The sequence below is a fragment of the Antrostomus carolinensis genome, unplaced genomic scaffold (assembly GCF_000700745.2).
Source record: "Antrostomus carolinensis isolate BGI_N321 unplaced genomic scaffold, ASM70074v2 scaffold7397, whole genome shotgun sequence".
NCBI classification, from domain to species: domain Eukaryota; kingdom Metazoa; phylum Chordata; class Aves; order Caprimulgiformes; family Caprimulgidae; genus Antrostomus; species Antrostomus carolinensis.
The window spans coordinates 792-15,707 of NW_010326538.1; the positions used below are offsets into that span (position 1 = coordinate 792).

The 14,916-nt window shown below is 37.1% G+C and overlaps 1 protein-coding gene across 1 annotated transcript; it reads left to right on the top strand.

The window, feature by feature from the left end:
- Positions 1 to 1,016: 1,016 nt before the first annotated feature.
- On the top strand, positions 1,017 to 11,514 carry USPL1 (ubiquitin specific peptidase like 1). The gene is made up of 8 exons (XM_010171591.1): positions 1,017 to 1,115; positions 1,698 to 1,826; positions 2,674 to 3,325; positions 5,500 to 5,586; positions 6,001 to 6,130; positions 7,365 to 7,490; positions 8,148 to 8,308; positions 9,455 to 11,514. Exons 1-8 carry the CDS (start codon positions 1,017 to 1,019, stop codon positions 11,356 to 11,358), a joined length of 3,288 nt encoding a protein of 1,095 aa, XP_010169893.1. The 3' UTR covers positions 11,359 to 11,514.
- Positions 11,515 to 14,916: the final 3,402 nt, after the last annotated feature.

Consider the following 14,916-nt stretch of genomic DNA (forward strand, 5'->3'; position numbering starts at 1 on the left):
TACCTTAACTTCCTCCAGCATATTAAAGACATAAGTATTTATTCTAGTTAGTTCCATTTGATGTCAGCAGGAGCAGAATTGGGTCCCTGTAGCTCTAAATCTCTTGTGTTTTTCTGGCTGATTCAAAGTGTAGTTAGCCTTAGTGCCAGTGAAGGAATGGACTTAAGGAACTGCCTTCTGGTCTGTACCTGGTTCATACTGAAGATATTCTCCACAAAGGTGTCTGTGTGTCTGTGTGATATGTGAGACAGGCAAAATTTGTCCCTGAATTTGAAAAATCGTTTGAAATAGAATATTCAATGTTGCTTGTAAAATATGCAATAGAGTTGCATAGCAGTGACACTGAGGAAGACCTTTAGTTTGCTGGGAAGTCTAAAACATTGTTAAAATAACCTTCGGAGAAGTTTCCAAAGTGTCATTACCAGCAGGATGCCCTTCTGTAGTTAAAAATTATTACATTTGCAGGGTAAACTTTTAATAATTTATTATGCACTAAATTCATGGTTTTGAAAGATGCAACAGTGGGGTTTTTTGGTTGGTTGTTATTTTTTTAATGTTCCTCAGCAGCCATCCATAACTGTATGGGATCTTATTGTAGCCATTTTTAAAGAAGTTTCTTTCTGAGGGTTAGATATAATAAGCTGAGATGCCCAGGCAAGACACCTACATTTCTGCCAAGTACAGTGCATTTGGAAAATATGTGAGACCTTGTAGAGTGCAGAGATAGATAAGCTTGCAAATTCAGAGCCTAAAACTGTTAAATCTATTATATGACTTAGTTTAAAGCTTTGAGTTCACAATCTGCACTGAAGATAAGTATTTTCAGTTAAGAAAATACTCTTCTAAATTTCTCACAGAAAATTCAGGCTGCATTATTGTTGGTATATTTTTTTCCCAGAATTTGAATTAATTTTTCTTTAATTGTTTTATTCACTTCTTATTTTTCAGGAGTCTTTGAAAAACCCTTAGTGGTCATGACATTGTTACAAGTGACATAAATTAGCCAGTGGCTCAGAATGGTGGATACCCAGAAGACTACAAATGGTTTGCAAGTGATTGGAGAAGGGACTGGTATAGGGAAATCGACACTCCACATGGTGGGGTATTTGGGAAAAGTCAGTTGAAACTTGTTTTACATGTGTGCAAAGTTCATATTTTTCTCTGCTTTGAGAGATTTTTAATTGGTCTTAATTTTACAAAAAAAATTCTCAAAATTATTTTCCACGGAAATCTATAACAATGGCGAAAGATTATTCTAAGTAAATCTGTGCCTGTGATTTTTTTTTATTGGCACTATTTTTACAACTGTTTATATTCCTATGGCAATTGATTTGTCTTTCAAAGATCTGAGCTTGTGTTCCCTGGCAATAAGTGTCCTGTGGTTTAATTCAAGTAGAATTAAATGTTGCATAATTGTGTTGTTAAAGTTATCTTATTAAATATTTGAATATTTAAATCAAAAGATAAATTTATCTAGAACATTCTACCATACAAAAATATATATATATATCTTATGAATATTTAAAAAAAAAAATCTAGTTTACATTTTTATATTGTGTTAGACATTGTATTTACAAGTTGCACGCTGGTTTTCTATCTTGGTGTGTATGTATGTTTTACCTTGGGATAATATACGAAATACATAAGTTTATGCTACTTTTTCTTTCTTTCCCTTTTTTTTTTTTTTTTTTTTTAAGAACTGTAATCCTGTAGAAACAACTGCACATGAGTATTGTCCAGTCTGCAAAGAGAAGGGCCAGACTCAAGTTTTACGGAGTTACCGCATTAATTTCCAAGAGTCCATTTTCCTTTGTGAAAATCCTCAGGTACTACACTAATTAGCAGTTTTGTTTGGTTGTTCAAGGCCTCTTGCAGATATAAGTCTCCTATTTTCCCTTCTTTAAGTTTGGGTAATGCAAAGAGGTTTGTAATTATAACTACAATGTTTTTCTCCCTCCCCCCCCTCCCTTTTAAATGTAACCTTACCTGGATTTCTGTGCTGCTTAATAGCGTTGTGGTTTTGCTGCCTCTTCCTCCTGCGCTGCTCCGTGTACAGGGGGAGGTTACAGCAGTCCCATATGGACCGGTGGCCTTACATTAGTAGGTAAAGACTAGACTAGGTGTGAGTCTCTGAGTTGCTTTTACTATACCTCCCCACTTTGAAATAATTGTAGTGTTGTTCTGGAGATTAGTAGTAGCGGATTTAACTGTATTCTGCTTGCAGAATAGCTCTGTATGTAAGACCCTACCAACACCTGTCTAATGCATCGAGCTAGCCTGAAAGATACCCTGCCAGTTTTGGCACCAGTAGTCTCTTAGGCGTGAGTTAATAATACCAAATCTGTACCCTAAAGGAATGGATTTAGCAAAATAAGAGAAGAGGACACTCCTTAGCAAAATTTGGTTGTTTTCAGGCTTTGGGAGAATTTACTGGAAAACTAGTGTTGTCTATCAATGCTGATATATTTACTTCACAATTGCTTATAACACAGTGGTTAGCTAAAACACCCTTCCTGTCATACATATGTTGGATTTATGTATTGATTTCATTAAAATGTCACTGTAAAAGAAGTCCTGCATTCTATTTTAAGAGTATGGTTTGTAATTTTTTTAGCTATTATTCACCTGAAATTGCTTTCTAGATTTCACTGTAACTTTCTTTCTTTCCTTTAGTGTATCTACCCACTTGGTTATAAACCATTAAACAGCATAATTACTTCTTCTGATTTGGAAAATCATCAAGTTCCATCTACTCATAAGAAAAGGAAATTGTGTGATATCAGTGACTTCTCTCCTGTGGAATCACATCCAAAAAAAGCAAGAACTAACAATGTGATAAGTGTTGAGCACACTATTAATACAGACCCTGTTGTCAAATGCTATCAGAATAGTTTATGTATTCCCAAGTCAAGCCTACATGATGTATTGCAGAATGACCAGCAAAAACCTAGTAACAATGTGGAGTCCTGCATGCAGAAGGTGGATTTTGAAACAACTACCAACAACTATCAAGAAAGTCCTCCTAAGACTTCTAGTCCCAGAACACAACTCTTGCCGAATTCTGAACTCCACTCAGCAACATCTGAAATTTTTCTCAAAGATGATAAAGGTTCTACTAATAACACAGATTTATGTCTTCAGTGGAGAAACATACATAATCTTTGTTGGTTGGATTGTATTTTGTCAGCACTTGTACACTTAGAAACATTAAAATTTGCTCTGGCAGAAGAATATAATGATGGAAAATGTTTACTCCAGAAACTTTTAAGAAAATATAATCAAGCAGCTGTGCTTCTGAGAACCTGTAAAAGGAGTAAAGTAAAAGGTGAGTAAATTTAGCTGCTGTTTCTTCATATTCAGACTGATCTGATGTGCTACAAATATGTGGAATTCAATGTTTATTTCAAGATCACAAAAGAATGAGTTGCAACTCATTACTGGGAATTTGCAGAGTAGTGGGCTTTATCTAGCAGAATCCCAGTAATCCAGAATCCCTCTGAAATTTTCTTGGGCAAGCATGCACATTTTGTCAAACTCTGAGCATCTCTTGCATTTTTTTGTCATATCCCACATAGAGAATTTGTGAATTTTGTATGTAGTTGAGCCTTACTTTGTTTCCTTCCTCTCTGTTGGTTAACATATTAGAATGCTGTTCTAATCTTAATCTTCAAAATACTTTCTGTTGTGGTTTATATCCTTGTATAAATAGGCAGTTGCCTTGTCACAACAAAAATAGTAAAGCTAGGAACATATGTTCTCTTCTGGCTCCAGCTGCACTTGCTGAAGGAATGCTTCTCCCAAGGTCTGCAGGCTGTGCTGTGGATGATAGTGCTTCCTAACCTGTTTCAGTTAAAATTAGTCAAACATGTTAACCTGGGTCCTGTTGTCTGGAAAAGGTTAATGAGTACTCACATGTGCAGCTTAACAGGTTCAAGGACTGTAACCTCCAAGTGCAGGGGCAGCGATGGGCAGCTGGGGGCAACCTTCCAGGCAGCACAGCTGGAGTCAGAAGATCCACTGTGTCACTGTGATCTACTGGTATGGCCTTTGAGCATTTTGTGTACTGTGGACTCAGTTTAAGGCTTTTAAACTAATGGACCCATTGGCGTTGTAAGTCTGAACTTCTAAGATCATCTGTTAGAGAATTAATACCTATCTCTGGTTAGCCAGTACCTTTCATGATTTTTTTTTTCCCAATCGATGGAAAATTATGTGTTGGAATATAGACTGTAGTTCCAGAACAGCATTAGATAACTTGAAGAATATAATTTCTTTCCTGGAAAAAATAATAGGTATATAAGAATAATAGGTATATAAGAATGGGGAAAAAAAATCCAAAACTATTCTGAAGTAGTTAATGTACTCTGCTTGCCAGAAAATTTGGCTGCTTGATTTTAGGTTTTCAGCTGTGGAAGCCCTCAACCATCACAGAACCTGTCGGAGATATTTTTCTTTCCTCTCCATGTTGTGCTGTGTTTGCAAAGGAGCTCTGGTGTGCAAGAGCCCTTAAATGGCATGTTAGGTGTTGGAATATAGTGTTGTTTGAGATAACTTAAACCTTTTCTAATTGGTCTTTGGCATTTCTAATTTTCTCCTTGCATACCCTCATGACATCCTTGTAGTCCTCCTGAGTTGCCAGCACTTTCTTCCAGAGGTCATAAACTCATTTTTTCCTTGAGTTCCAGACAAATCTCTGTTTAGCCAATTCAGAGAATAGGTGTAGTATTTATTCTACCCTCCTGAGTAATTTTTCAGTATCTTTTACATATAGTTTTTAAAAACAATCAAAAGCAATAGAGCTGCATGTAACATCTTTTTACCTTTTTGTATACATAGGTTTTGTAAGTAGGAAATTGTTTCTGCAGCTGTTCTAAATCCTTCCTTTAATTTGTGCAGGTTATAATAATGATTGTGTAGTAGAAGTTACATTCTTGCTTGTGCTTGAAGAATGTGTTTGTGTATGAACAATGTAACTTGTAAGTTTAAAATATATAGTAAGATATATAATGTACACTACTTAAAAAAAATTGTTACTATTTTAAAGCCTGATTTAGGAAATTATTATTTAATCTGGAACAACACATTTACATTTTTTATGACTAATTGTTTTACATTGTTACAAAGCATGTAAGTAAATTTTTTTTATCTTAATATTTAGGCTTTACTCTTAATCTCTGAATCTCCAGTGTTTTTAATGTCTGGTTGCATTATCCTTAACTGTCATTACTTTCTAGCTATTGGCATAGACTCTTAGCCATAATTTAGGTCAGGTCAAGTAATTTCTGGTTAGTAGACTGCAGTAAAATGTGTATAACTTCTGTAAATTCTTTTCTAATTTTCAAATCAATTAACAGCAAGCACTGGCTACAGTTTTAGGCAAATAGCTCAATCTGAAAGATAGCAGTTTCCAGAGAATCAGTGCATGTTGCGGTACAAACGTGTGTGAAAGGGTGGGGGTGTTAAATACATGAAAGCACATGTTTGTTTTTTTTTCTTTAGATGTTCTTCCAAAAGCAGAATCACATCTCAATGAAATCAGAAATAGAATTTTTACAGAGCTTCAGACTCAGCTTAGGTGTGAATTGGGTAAGTAGTGCAGCATCTCAGTATTTACTTTAAGGAAACACGACACGTAAAGCCTTGTAGTATGTCAGTACATAAAAATATGTATGTATGTATACATCCAAGACAGCTTGGAAATACTTTTTTTTTATTGATGACATACACATACTTTACAGTGTGATCAGCTGTTTTCTCCCTTGACTGTTTTTGACTTTTTAGAGAGTTTATTTTCATCTTGTAACTCTGATGTGGTCATGAAATTGTCATTGATAACAACCTGATAACATGGATCTATCCCTTTGCTGTGAGGATTAGAAATACAGCCTCAAAGGGATAACTGGAATTTAAATCATAGCAATAAGCTTAACTTCTTCCTTTTTGAAGTACTGAAAACTGATTTCAAATATTCAGTGGCTTTTTTCTGCTCCATCTTTGAAGGTGAGAAGGAGAGTCCAGTGTTTGCACTCCCTCTACTCTTAAAACTGGATCAACAAGCTGAGAAACTATTCTTGCATTCATTTTCATGGAAGTTTGAATGTGTATGTTGTGGCTACAACTACCAGGACCGGTGAGATTTTTATTTTAAGTAGCTTCTATATAACTGTTCTACCTTACATTTTTAAATCTGCATTTAATATTTGATTTTCTTCAGATACCTAGGTTTTGTACAGCTTAAGCTGTCGGTGAAGTTTTATGTAATCCACTTTTTTAGGCTAGTGTTTGCAAATAGCTTGCAAAATATTGTGTTTTAGGAAACAATGTTATCACTTAATTAAGAAAGAAATAACAGGTAACTCTGAGTCCCTGGCCATGCTCACTCTAATATTTTTGCTGGTAGTATACAAATTGTTGTAGTTCTAAAGAATATATGCCTAGTACACTTTTGTTGTTGAAGAATATCTGTAATATTCATTTGGATTACAAAGAATCAGATTCACACAATTTGTCTATTTTAAAATAGTGTTACAGGGAAGTAATTTCTTGAGAATTGATTTAGTTCTGTGTAGCTGCAGGTACAAGCTAGTCATTCAGCTTCAGACAACAGCTCACTTGAAAAATACTTGTTTCTTTACACTGTCTTAGGTTTATACAATAAAATTCTAGATCCGCAGGTGAGATGAGATTAATGCTGTCTGTTACACTGCCAGCTAATGTGCAGTCCTGGTTAATAGGATGTGTTCAAGAGCCAGCCTTTGTTGTATACTGTGGTTTTTTAAAAAGTTGAAAAATCTGTTAGGTTGAATATAAGGGAAGTCCTTTCTGTGGCTAATGAATGAATAAACTACATTATTTCACTTTAATATCCCATACATTGTATTTTCATACAATATAACCTCTGTGTAATCTCAGCTCTGAATGTACTGTTTTTGAAAACAAGATGTTGTATAACATGGATTTGAAGTAGTTTATTATTCTTCCTTCTCTCCTTGAGATTCTGTATTATTCTGTATTATTATCTGTAAATTATGTGGATCCTGGTACAAGCTCTGTCTTATGTGGGAAAGGAAACAGAGATAACGTGCTTCAGGGAGAGAGAGCAAATAATGGGAAGTTGAAGGCCGCAGAGCTGCTGAGAACAAATGGTGACTGATACTGTTAGCCAGAACTGAATTCAGTGCTGACTTGGATGTTATGCAGTCACAGGGGAACTCATACAAATGGCATGAATATGAATAGAATTTTACTTTGTCTTAACATTTTAATAACTTTTTTCTTTTACTAAAGTGTGTATATTCATTGTTTTCTGATCAGCAACTCACCTTACTCTTCTTTTTTGTGTGTGTGTGTGTGTGTGTGTCCAGATTTAGGAAAACACTAACAACATTCACGAATATAATCCCTGATTGGCATCCACTTAATGCTATTCATGTTGGACCATGTAATAACTGTAGTGATAAATCTCAAAGAAGACAGATGATTTTGGAGAAGTAAGTTTGAATATATTAACTTGAAAATCAAATACATAAAATTCTGAAACTTTATTTATTGAATGTACCACTTTCAAAACCAATCTATTATATTAAGTTTACAGAGATTCTAAACTTTAAACTCTGATAAATACTCACTTTTAAACATTTTAGATCATTCTTAAATGCTGAGATGGCAAAGTGTTCATGAAGCGTGAAAAAGAGAGCAGTGTTTAACCTGCTGACCAGCACATGTGTTTGAGCCAGGTCCTAAATACTTCCTACCAAGTAGTAAATATAGATACCCAGTGTCAGCCCTTCCACAGCCTCTGCTGTTGATGAATAAAACTGTTGCCTGATCATCTGTTTACTGGTTTGACTTGGGAGCAGTGTCCTTTCCTACTGTGGTTAAGGCACAGTTGTCTCCTGTTTTTTTCACCTTTTCCCCACTCCCAAAATCCCTTATGTGGTCTTTTTTTTTTCTCCCTAATCTATAACAAAATGGGATGTCCAGCTGAGATATTGTTATCTCTTGGCTGTTGTGCAATCTGAAGAGTCCTGTGTGGCGGTAGAACAGTAAGGGCAGGACTGCATACTCTTTGAGGTGCCTACTTTCTCATCAGGAACTTTTGCCTCTCTTTTGCTGTAATAACTGGTTCTTTATTGTTTCTTTATTAGAGTACCCTCAATATTAATGTTACATTTCGTGGAAGGCTTGCCACATAACAACCTGAAGAATTACTCATTTCGGTTTGAAGAAGACACCTACCAAATAACATCTATTGTTCAGTATCAAACAGATAAGAAGCACTTCATAGCCTGGTCTTTGAATCCTGAGGGTAAGAACCATACGTTCTATTAGTATACTCCATGAGTCTACATTAAATACCATTTATGGCTTACTGCAATCATCTCAGCAGTCCATATATAATAACAAGGATTTATTTTGTCTGTATTCTAAACTTCATATTAAAATTTTGTGAATAATTGTGGAAACTTTGTGGGAAGGTTGCAGTTTGGTTTAACTGATTTGCTCAACAGCGTTCTGTCCTACATTGTACTTCACTGGCAAAAGTTATTTGAGTAGACTTGTTTCCTTTCATAACTTTGTCAAACTTAAAAAATACAGTCAGGGCATGGCTGTGAGACAAATGGTATTGGTTACTTTGAAGCAGGTATTAATCCATTCTTGGCTGGAAGTGAGGGAACCCATGAAACTACCACCATTAATGAAACTTCTTTTAATTTCTGAAATTTACTGCACCTGGGGCACAAGTCCCTGTTAGAAATGTTACTAATGGTATGATGATTGTACCATTGATGGGAGCTCCATAATCAGGGAAGGTGAAAAGTTGATATTTTGATTCTCATGCTTCTGTAGAGAGAATGGAATGCAGTCTTATCAAGTGTTCTGACAACATGAACATTTTCTAAATCATACTGCCAGAGTTTAAGAAGAAATAGGAAGAGGAAGCAGCTGGGAAGTACCCAGTTAGGAACATCCTAGACATCATATATATCTGTTTTTAAATTCTTAAGTATTTGCTCACAATCCATGAACAGTTTGCAGATGATGAGGCAGCTTATTAAAATGAGCAGTTTCTCTTCAACTCCTTTGCCTCCTACCCAAGCAATGTATAAGGTTTACAGAGAAACTTAATTTGAGAGGTGGTTCTTCCCTCAGACCTGTGTGGGTATTTTCAGACTAGATGTCAGCATCATTAGCTTAGACAAAAAAACCTTAACTTTGTTTTTTGGTTGCCTTACTCTGACCTGTAGTAATACTGCTATATATTCTGCTTGTATGTGATCTTTTTACGGTGGAACCCGTTTTCTCTGATGTAATAAAGAATGGAGAAAAAAACCCTTTATTTTCTGCTTGTCAGAGGAATGAGTTAATGAAAATATTTGACAAATGTCTGAGGATAGGAACTTTGGTTTTAAAAGTCTTTGAGTCTCTACACTGGTTGCTATTTATTTTTCAGGAACTTGGCTTGAATGTGATGATTTGAAGGGGCCATATTGCAAGAAACATAAAAGATTTGAAGTTCCTCCTTCAGAGATTCATATTGTTATCTGGGAAAGGAAAACAACCCATGTGCCAGAAAAACTGAATTCACAATTCCAGAGTAAAACTATTGAAGATTTTCCTCTTAACAATGTACAGTCAAATTCCACAGTGTTGGATTGTGGCTTCGATAACACTGTAGACAAAATACCTGCAGAACATCCCAAAGAGGATTCTGTGAGAACTCCAGATAAGAAACAGCAGCGGGCAGCTGAGGATGAAAGTAATGCTCATGATTTAGAAAATCTGGCACATGATGATCTTGTAACACTGATGCTTGAAGAAATTCAAGTTGACTCAGAAGGTAAATCACTGTTGAATGGACAGATGGTGGGAGACAACCTCGTTGCTGAAATGGGCACACCACAACAGGGGGGACTAGCTTTTTCACCTAACACTCCATGTACAGGAGAGTTTGCTGCAACTAGTCTAGCTTTGAACAACAAAAGCACATTATATGAACGTTCCAGCATTTGCTTGCCTCTAGGAAAGTTGAACACAGCCAACATTACTCCTCCTGTGCCCAAAAGACATGATCCTGACCCAGCTGACTCATTGGTTGCTCAAAGAACAGATGACATAACTAATGGACCTAATAGAGAACATGGATTAAATTCAGAACTACAGCTAAACAAGAAGTTGTCACCAGTAGAGATTATTATGCAAAAACCACCTGACTTGAAAGGTGCAAGCAAAATTGTAGTTAATTCTCAGGTTGCTAATTCTGCTGCTGCCAATAATTCCTTTCAGCCTTCACACAAAGACCAAAAAAGAGGATTTGTAGGAAGCTGGGTAAAGAAATTATTAAGCAAGAATACTTCTTTTATGCCTTCAAGTGCCTCAGGTCTCAAGAATGAGAGAAGTTGCAAAACTCCCTCAATGCATAAAATAAGTGAAGTGCGGTTGCCAGTTAAGGGAGCAAGTAACTTTGGTGGATTTCAAAGCAGAGCTACAAACAAAACAACTGAGACCTCAAAGTCAGTGGTTCCTCAGAGTAATAATACTCATCCTTTATTAAATTTCAAAGGATTTTCTCAAAGCATTCGTCTTCCAACAGCAAGTCGTACCACTATTGGACGTCCAACTTGGAATAAGTCAGGAAGTACGTTGGATACCTCAGGCAAAGTGACTCAACTCCATTCACCTAGCTGTAACTCTGGGAAGGCAGAAGAGTCAGACAGTGACAAAACAAAAAAACTTCGCCTAAAACTGTTAAAAAAACTCAATGCTAAAAAGAAGAAGTTGGCTTCACTGGAGAGGCTAGCAGTGGAACAGATGAAACATGAAAAGCCTGTGAGCGGAGATGCCAGCACCCCATCACAGACTGCGTCTCACAGCGACAGTGAATTACTGCAGAGCTTTTTAAAGGAACTGCAGTATCAGATTGATGTCGCAGATAATGAGTCTGAATTTAAAGCGAACTCTGTATCAGGGTGCACTAGCCATAATAACAGTGATGAAATACTGGCAGAATTGCTGTCTCCTACTTCAACTGTTACTTCCTTAGAGGCTCCAAAAAGTGAGGATGAATGTATGTATATGGAAATGGTGGATAGCAGTGTTGCAACCGCAGCATCTGATGAGAAGACCAGTGTGCCACATGCAGCAATGACGAGTGAGGACCACAATTATTATAGTCCTGTAAAGGACAGTAATTCAGAACTTCAAACAATAAGCAAACCTGGTGTGAAGAAACTTGCTTTTGAAAGTCCTACAAGGGAAGATATCCTTGAAGACCTGTTCTCTATTTCAGCACCAAGCTCAATGGCAGGTGACATAGATTTACCTCATTTTGATGAAACTCTGTTTGAAACTTGGTAAAATACTTGGTTTCTTGGTTTTAAGTATTTTTAAATATTATGTATATTTTGAAACAAAGCACTATTAAATTATGTTTTCTAACTAATTTAATTGCACACTGGCTGTACTTGAACAATTTACATTTGGGGTATTTTTTTTCTTACATTTTTTTGTAGCAGACAAATAAGGTTTTAATGCATTTTATTTTTCTGAGAAGCAGTTATTTTAGCTGTCAAATACGATGATAATTTTTAATTAAAAGGTCCTGAGAGACTTAAGTTTTGCTGCTTTTAAAAACTTATCCATATTCTACTGAGTTTGAGAAATAATAAACTTCAGTAGTCTTGATGATGTAGTCATGTAAGAAATATTATTTAGGTAGTAGTGATTTATTTTACAGGATCACCCAACTCCTGAAGTCTTTTTGTCCAACATTCAAAGAAAAAAAGTACCTTCTGTAGTCAGGGATGTTTGCATCCTTTGAGAGGAAGGTCATTTGCAACACTAAACTTGAGCCTGGTATTCTGTTAGGAACCCTGTTCTTTTCAGAATTACTGTTCAACAAGCTCACCCTGATGTGAACAACCCTTGGATCCAGGGAAGGATGGATACGTGGTAGAAATTTTCCTGTTTAAAATTATGGCATGTACTGAGTTTTCATCCTGGGTAACTGAAAATATAATTTGGCAGAATATTCACAGAATCACAGAATGCTGGGGATTGGAAGGGACCTCAAAAGATCATCCAGTCCAATCCCCCTGCCAGAGCAGGAACCTAAATGAGATCACATAGAAAGGCGTCCAGGCGGGTTTTGAATGTCTCCAAAGAAGGAGACTCCACAACCTCCCTGGGCAGCCTGTTCCAGTGCTCTGTCACCCTCACTGTAAAGAAGTTCCTTCTGAAGTTTAAGCAGAACCTTCTGTGTTCCAGCTCACACCCATTGCCCCTTGTCCTACCATTGAGCATCACTGAGAAGAGACATGTTATAAAATTAGTAAGATTTGGGCCAGAGTTTGCAGCACTAAGAAAGTTACTAGATGTAACTTCTAATTACTTGTAGCTGCAAATTCACTAATAAAAAAGTTAAAGTTGACTGTAACTTAGCACCCATTTCTGTTGTCACCAGGAATTTTTCATGGCTAGAGCAGAGCACCCCTGTCTGTATGTGAGAGTGCCAACGAGAGGCAAGGTCAATAGGAAGAAAGTAATGGAAAATGTGGCAAGACAGCAGTGAGTAAGCAGAGGGATTCACATCTTTGTGGTTCTGGATTTGTATGGCTTTCATTTTGCTAGATGGGAGTCTTTTAAATTCTTAGATGCAGAGCTGAGGTTATTATATACTAAATTAGATAAGCTGTACATTTTTCTTGTACTCAAAAATAACAAAGATTTTATCAACAAGTCTTTGTTTCAGCCATTTTAGAGGTTTTCTGCGTTTTTCATTGTTTTAGTTCCCAAATTCAAAACATAAGTCCTCAGTCTTGTGCTTCCAGTACATGCAGTTGAACATAATTGTTGTTACAAGTCATGGCTACAGATTTAAATGGTCTTGGATTGCTTGAACCAATTTAATAAAGTGTTTGAAAAACTCTCAGTGGCACTGAACTCACCTTGCCAAGCTAATTCTGTTGCAGTTACATACATGAGTATCAAACTGGCACTTCAGACAATGAATGGTTTCATTCTTGAAATATATATGTAAGTTCTTTGTAAAGAACTTGAGCTCCTTCTTTGTTTTAAATGTTGTAACTGGTAACTTTACAGTAGAAAACAAATCAATGGATTCTCAGTGTAAAGTGCCAGTGTACTGCTGGTGAAACATTTGCCTGTTTGTGAATTCCCTTATTAAAAAGAAATGCTGACTGAAATTAGAGTTTGATTTATCAATGAATAAAACAGCTGCTTCAGCAAGACTTGAGGGGGTGATAGGATTTCCCTGTGGAGTTTTCCAGCCAGTGGTTTCTATATATGCAAACCACTAAAAAGCAGAATGTCCCACTACCCCTGACTACTTGTTGCAGAGGCTTCCCCAAGCAGTGGGGAGCTGCCTTCAAGTGTAGATACCATCTGTGACCAACTGATTGCAGCTGTGAGGTGGGAACTCCTTCACCACTGGCTCAGGACATGATACAGACCCAGGTGTGAGCAAAGTAGCAAGCCTGGGGCTGGAGTGATGCAGAATGCAGAGGGAACATGAGGATGAGACACCACTAGAAGATGAGAAAGTCCTAGGGTAAGGAGTATATGAAGGTTAATAGTGGAGAAGGGTATGGGGGCGCATCTGCCTGGACAGAAGCAAGAATCCCTGGTCAGCACTGGCAGTACCTCGCCACATTGATGTTAGGAGTGCTCGGTCTGCAGCTGTGTGGGATACAGCATGGGTACACAGATGTATAGAAGCTCCAACAGCAAATAAGTGGCACTTGAGATTAAAGTAAGTATGAAACTAAATCTGTTAGTGCTCCAAGTTCTTTGCTGCCTTTTATCTGAAATAGTTAACTAAGGGTGATGCTGTGCAGATCTGTTTCCATCCATGTTTTACTGTCTCTGATCCTGTGCAAGTGACACTTCAACTGAGACTGGATGAAAACCCCATGACTGAAGATGCCATTTGGAATTTGGTGGTTACTGGACTTCTGGTTTTGAGCCTAGTTTTAAAATGCAGGTTTTTATTTGCCATAAAGAGAATTCAAAGTATTGTATTAGTTTTCTGTCAATTAGAACTATACTAGGTGGGCATGTAGCAAATACGATTAGTGAGCAGAAGTTAGTCACAGTATTTTGCAAGTGTTGTCAGTGTTAGAGGGTAAATTTCCAAAAGTCTAACGGGTTTGAGCATTTGGAGGGATTATATTTTATATGTTTCTTCACCTCTTGCATCACATAATCATGGCAGTCTGTGTCTTCTGATTTGGGAAAGACACAATTCTGGCACTGACAGATTTACAGCTTTTAGTTCAGAATCAGCTCTACGGTGGAGGTAGCACTCTGATTCAGATTTTACTACTTCATGATATATTCAAACACTCTTTATCAAAGAGTACAGAAAATAAAAAAAAAGCTGCCTTCTCACATCCTGCCTTCAGTAAACCAGCCCATCTGCAAAGGAGCTGCCTGGGTGGATTTTTATTTTTAAGGGAATAATTATTCCCTTCCTGACAATGTATCAATGAGAGTGATTGTGTCTTGTCTGTGTTCCTTTTGGAAAGCTAAACAGCTGCTGTTCTCCATGTGAGCCCCTTCATGCACGGAGCAAAGCACGTTACCTTCTGAGCAGATTGTGCAGCTCTACGTGTGTGCTGTGCTTTAAAGTCCACCAGGATTCAGTCCTGGGGTGGAGGAGTTTACAGTCTAAGCACAGATCTAAGCATGTGGACAGAGTAACAGAGAGTAAGGCTAACAGGATTGTAAGGCTGATGAGGTTTGCAACATGCTTAGTTTTGCACCGCTATGCAGAAGCACAGTTGAGCTGTTTGCCAGGCAGATGCTGAAGCTGCACAGCGCAGGAGAACATGGGGGAGCCATGGGGCTCCTGGAGGAGCGTGAATGCTGGGAAAGTCATAGAATCATAGAATCATA

Bases quoted from the DNA above. Each gene is read 5' to 3' on its own strand.
- USPL1 (XM_010171591.1), top strand. From the start codon at position 1,017: ATGGTGGATACCCAGAAGACTACAAATGGTTTGCAAGTGATTGGAGAA. The intron at 3,326-5,499 runs GTGAGTAAATTT...TTTTTTCTTTAG, and splicing joins TAAAAGGAGTAAAGTAAAAG to ATGTTCTTCCAAAAGCAGAA. The intron at 5,587-6,000 runs GTAAGTAGTGCA...CCATCTTTGAAG, and splicing joins TCAGCTTAGGTGTGAATTGG to GTGAGAAGGAGAGTCCAGTG.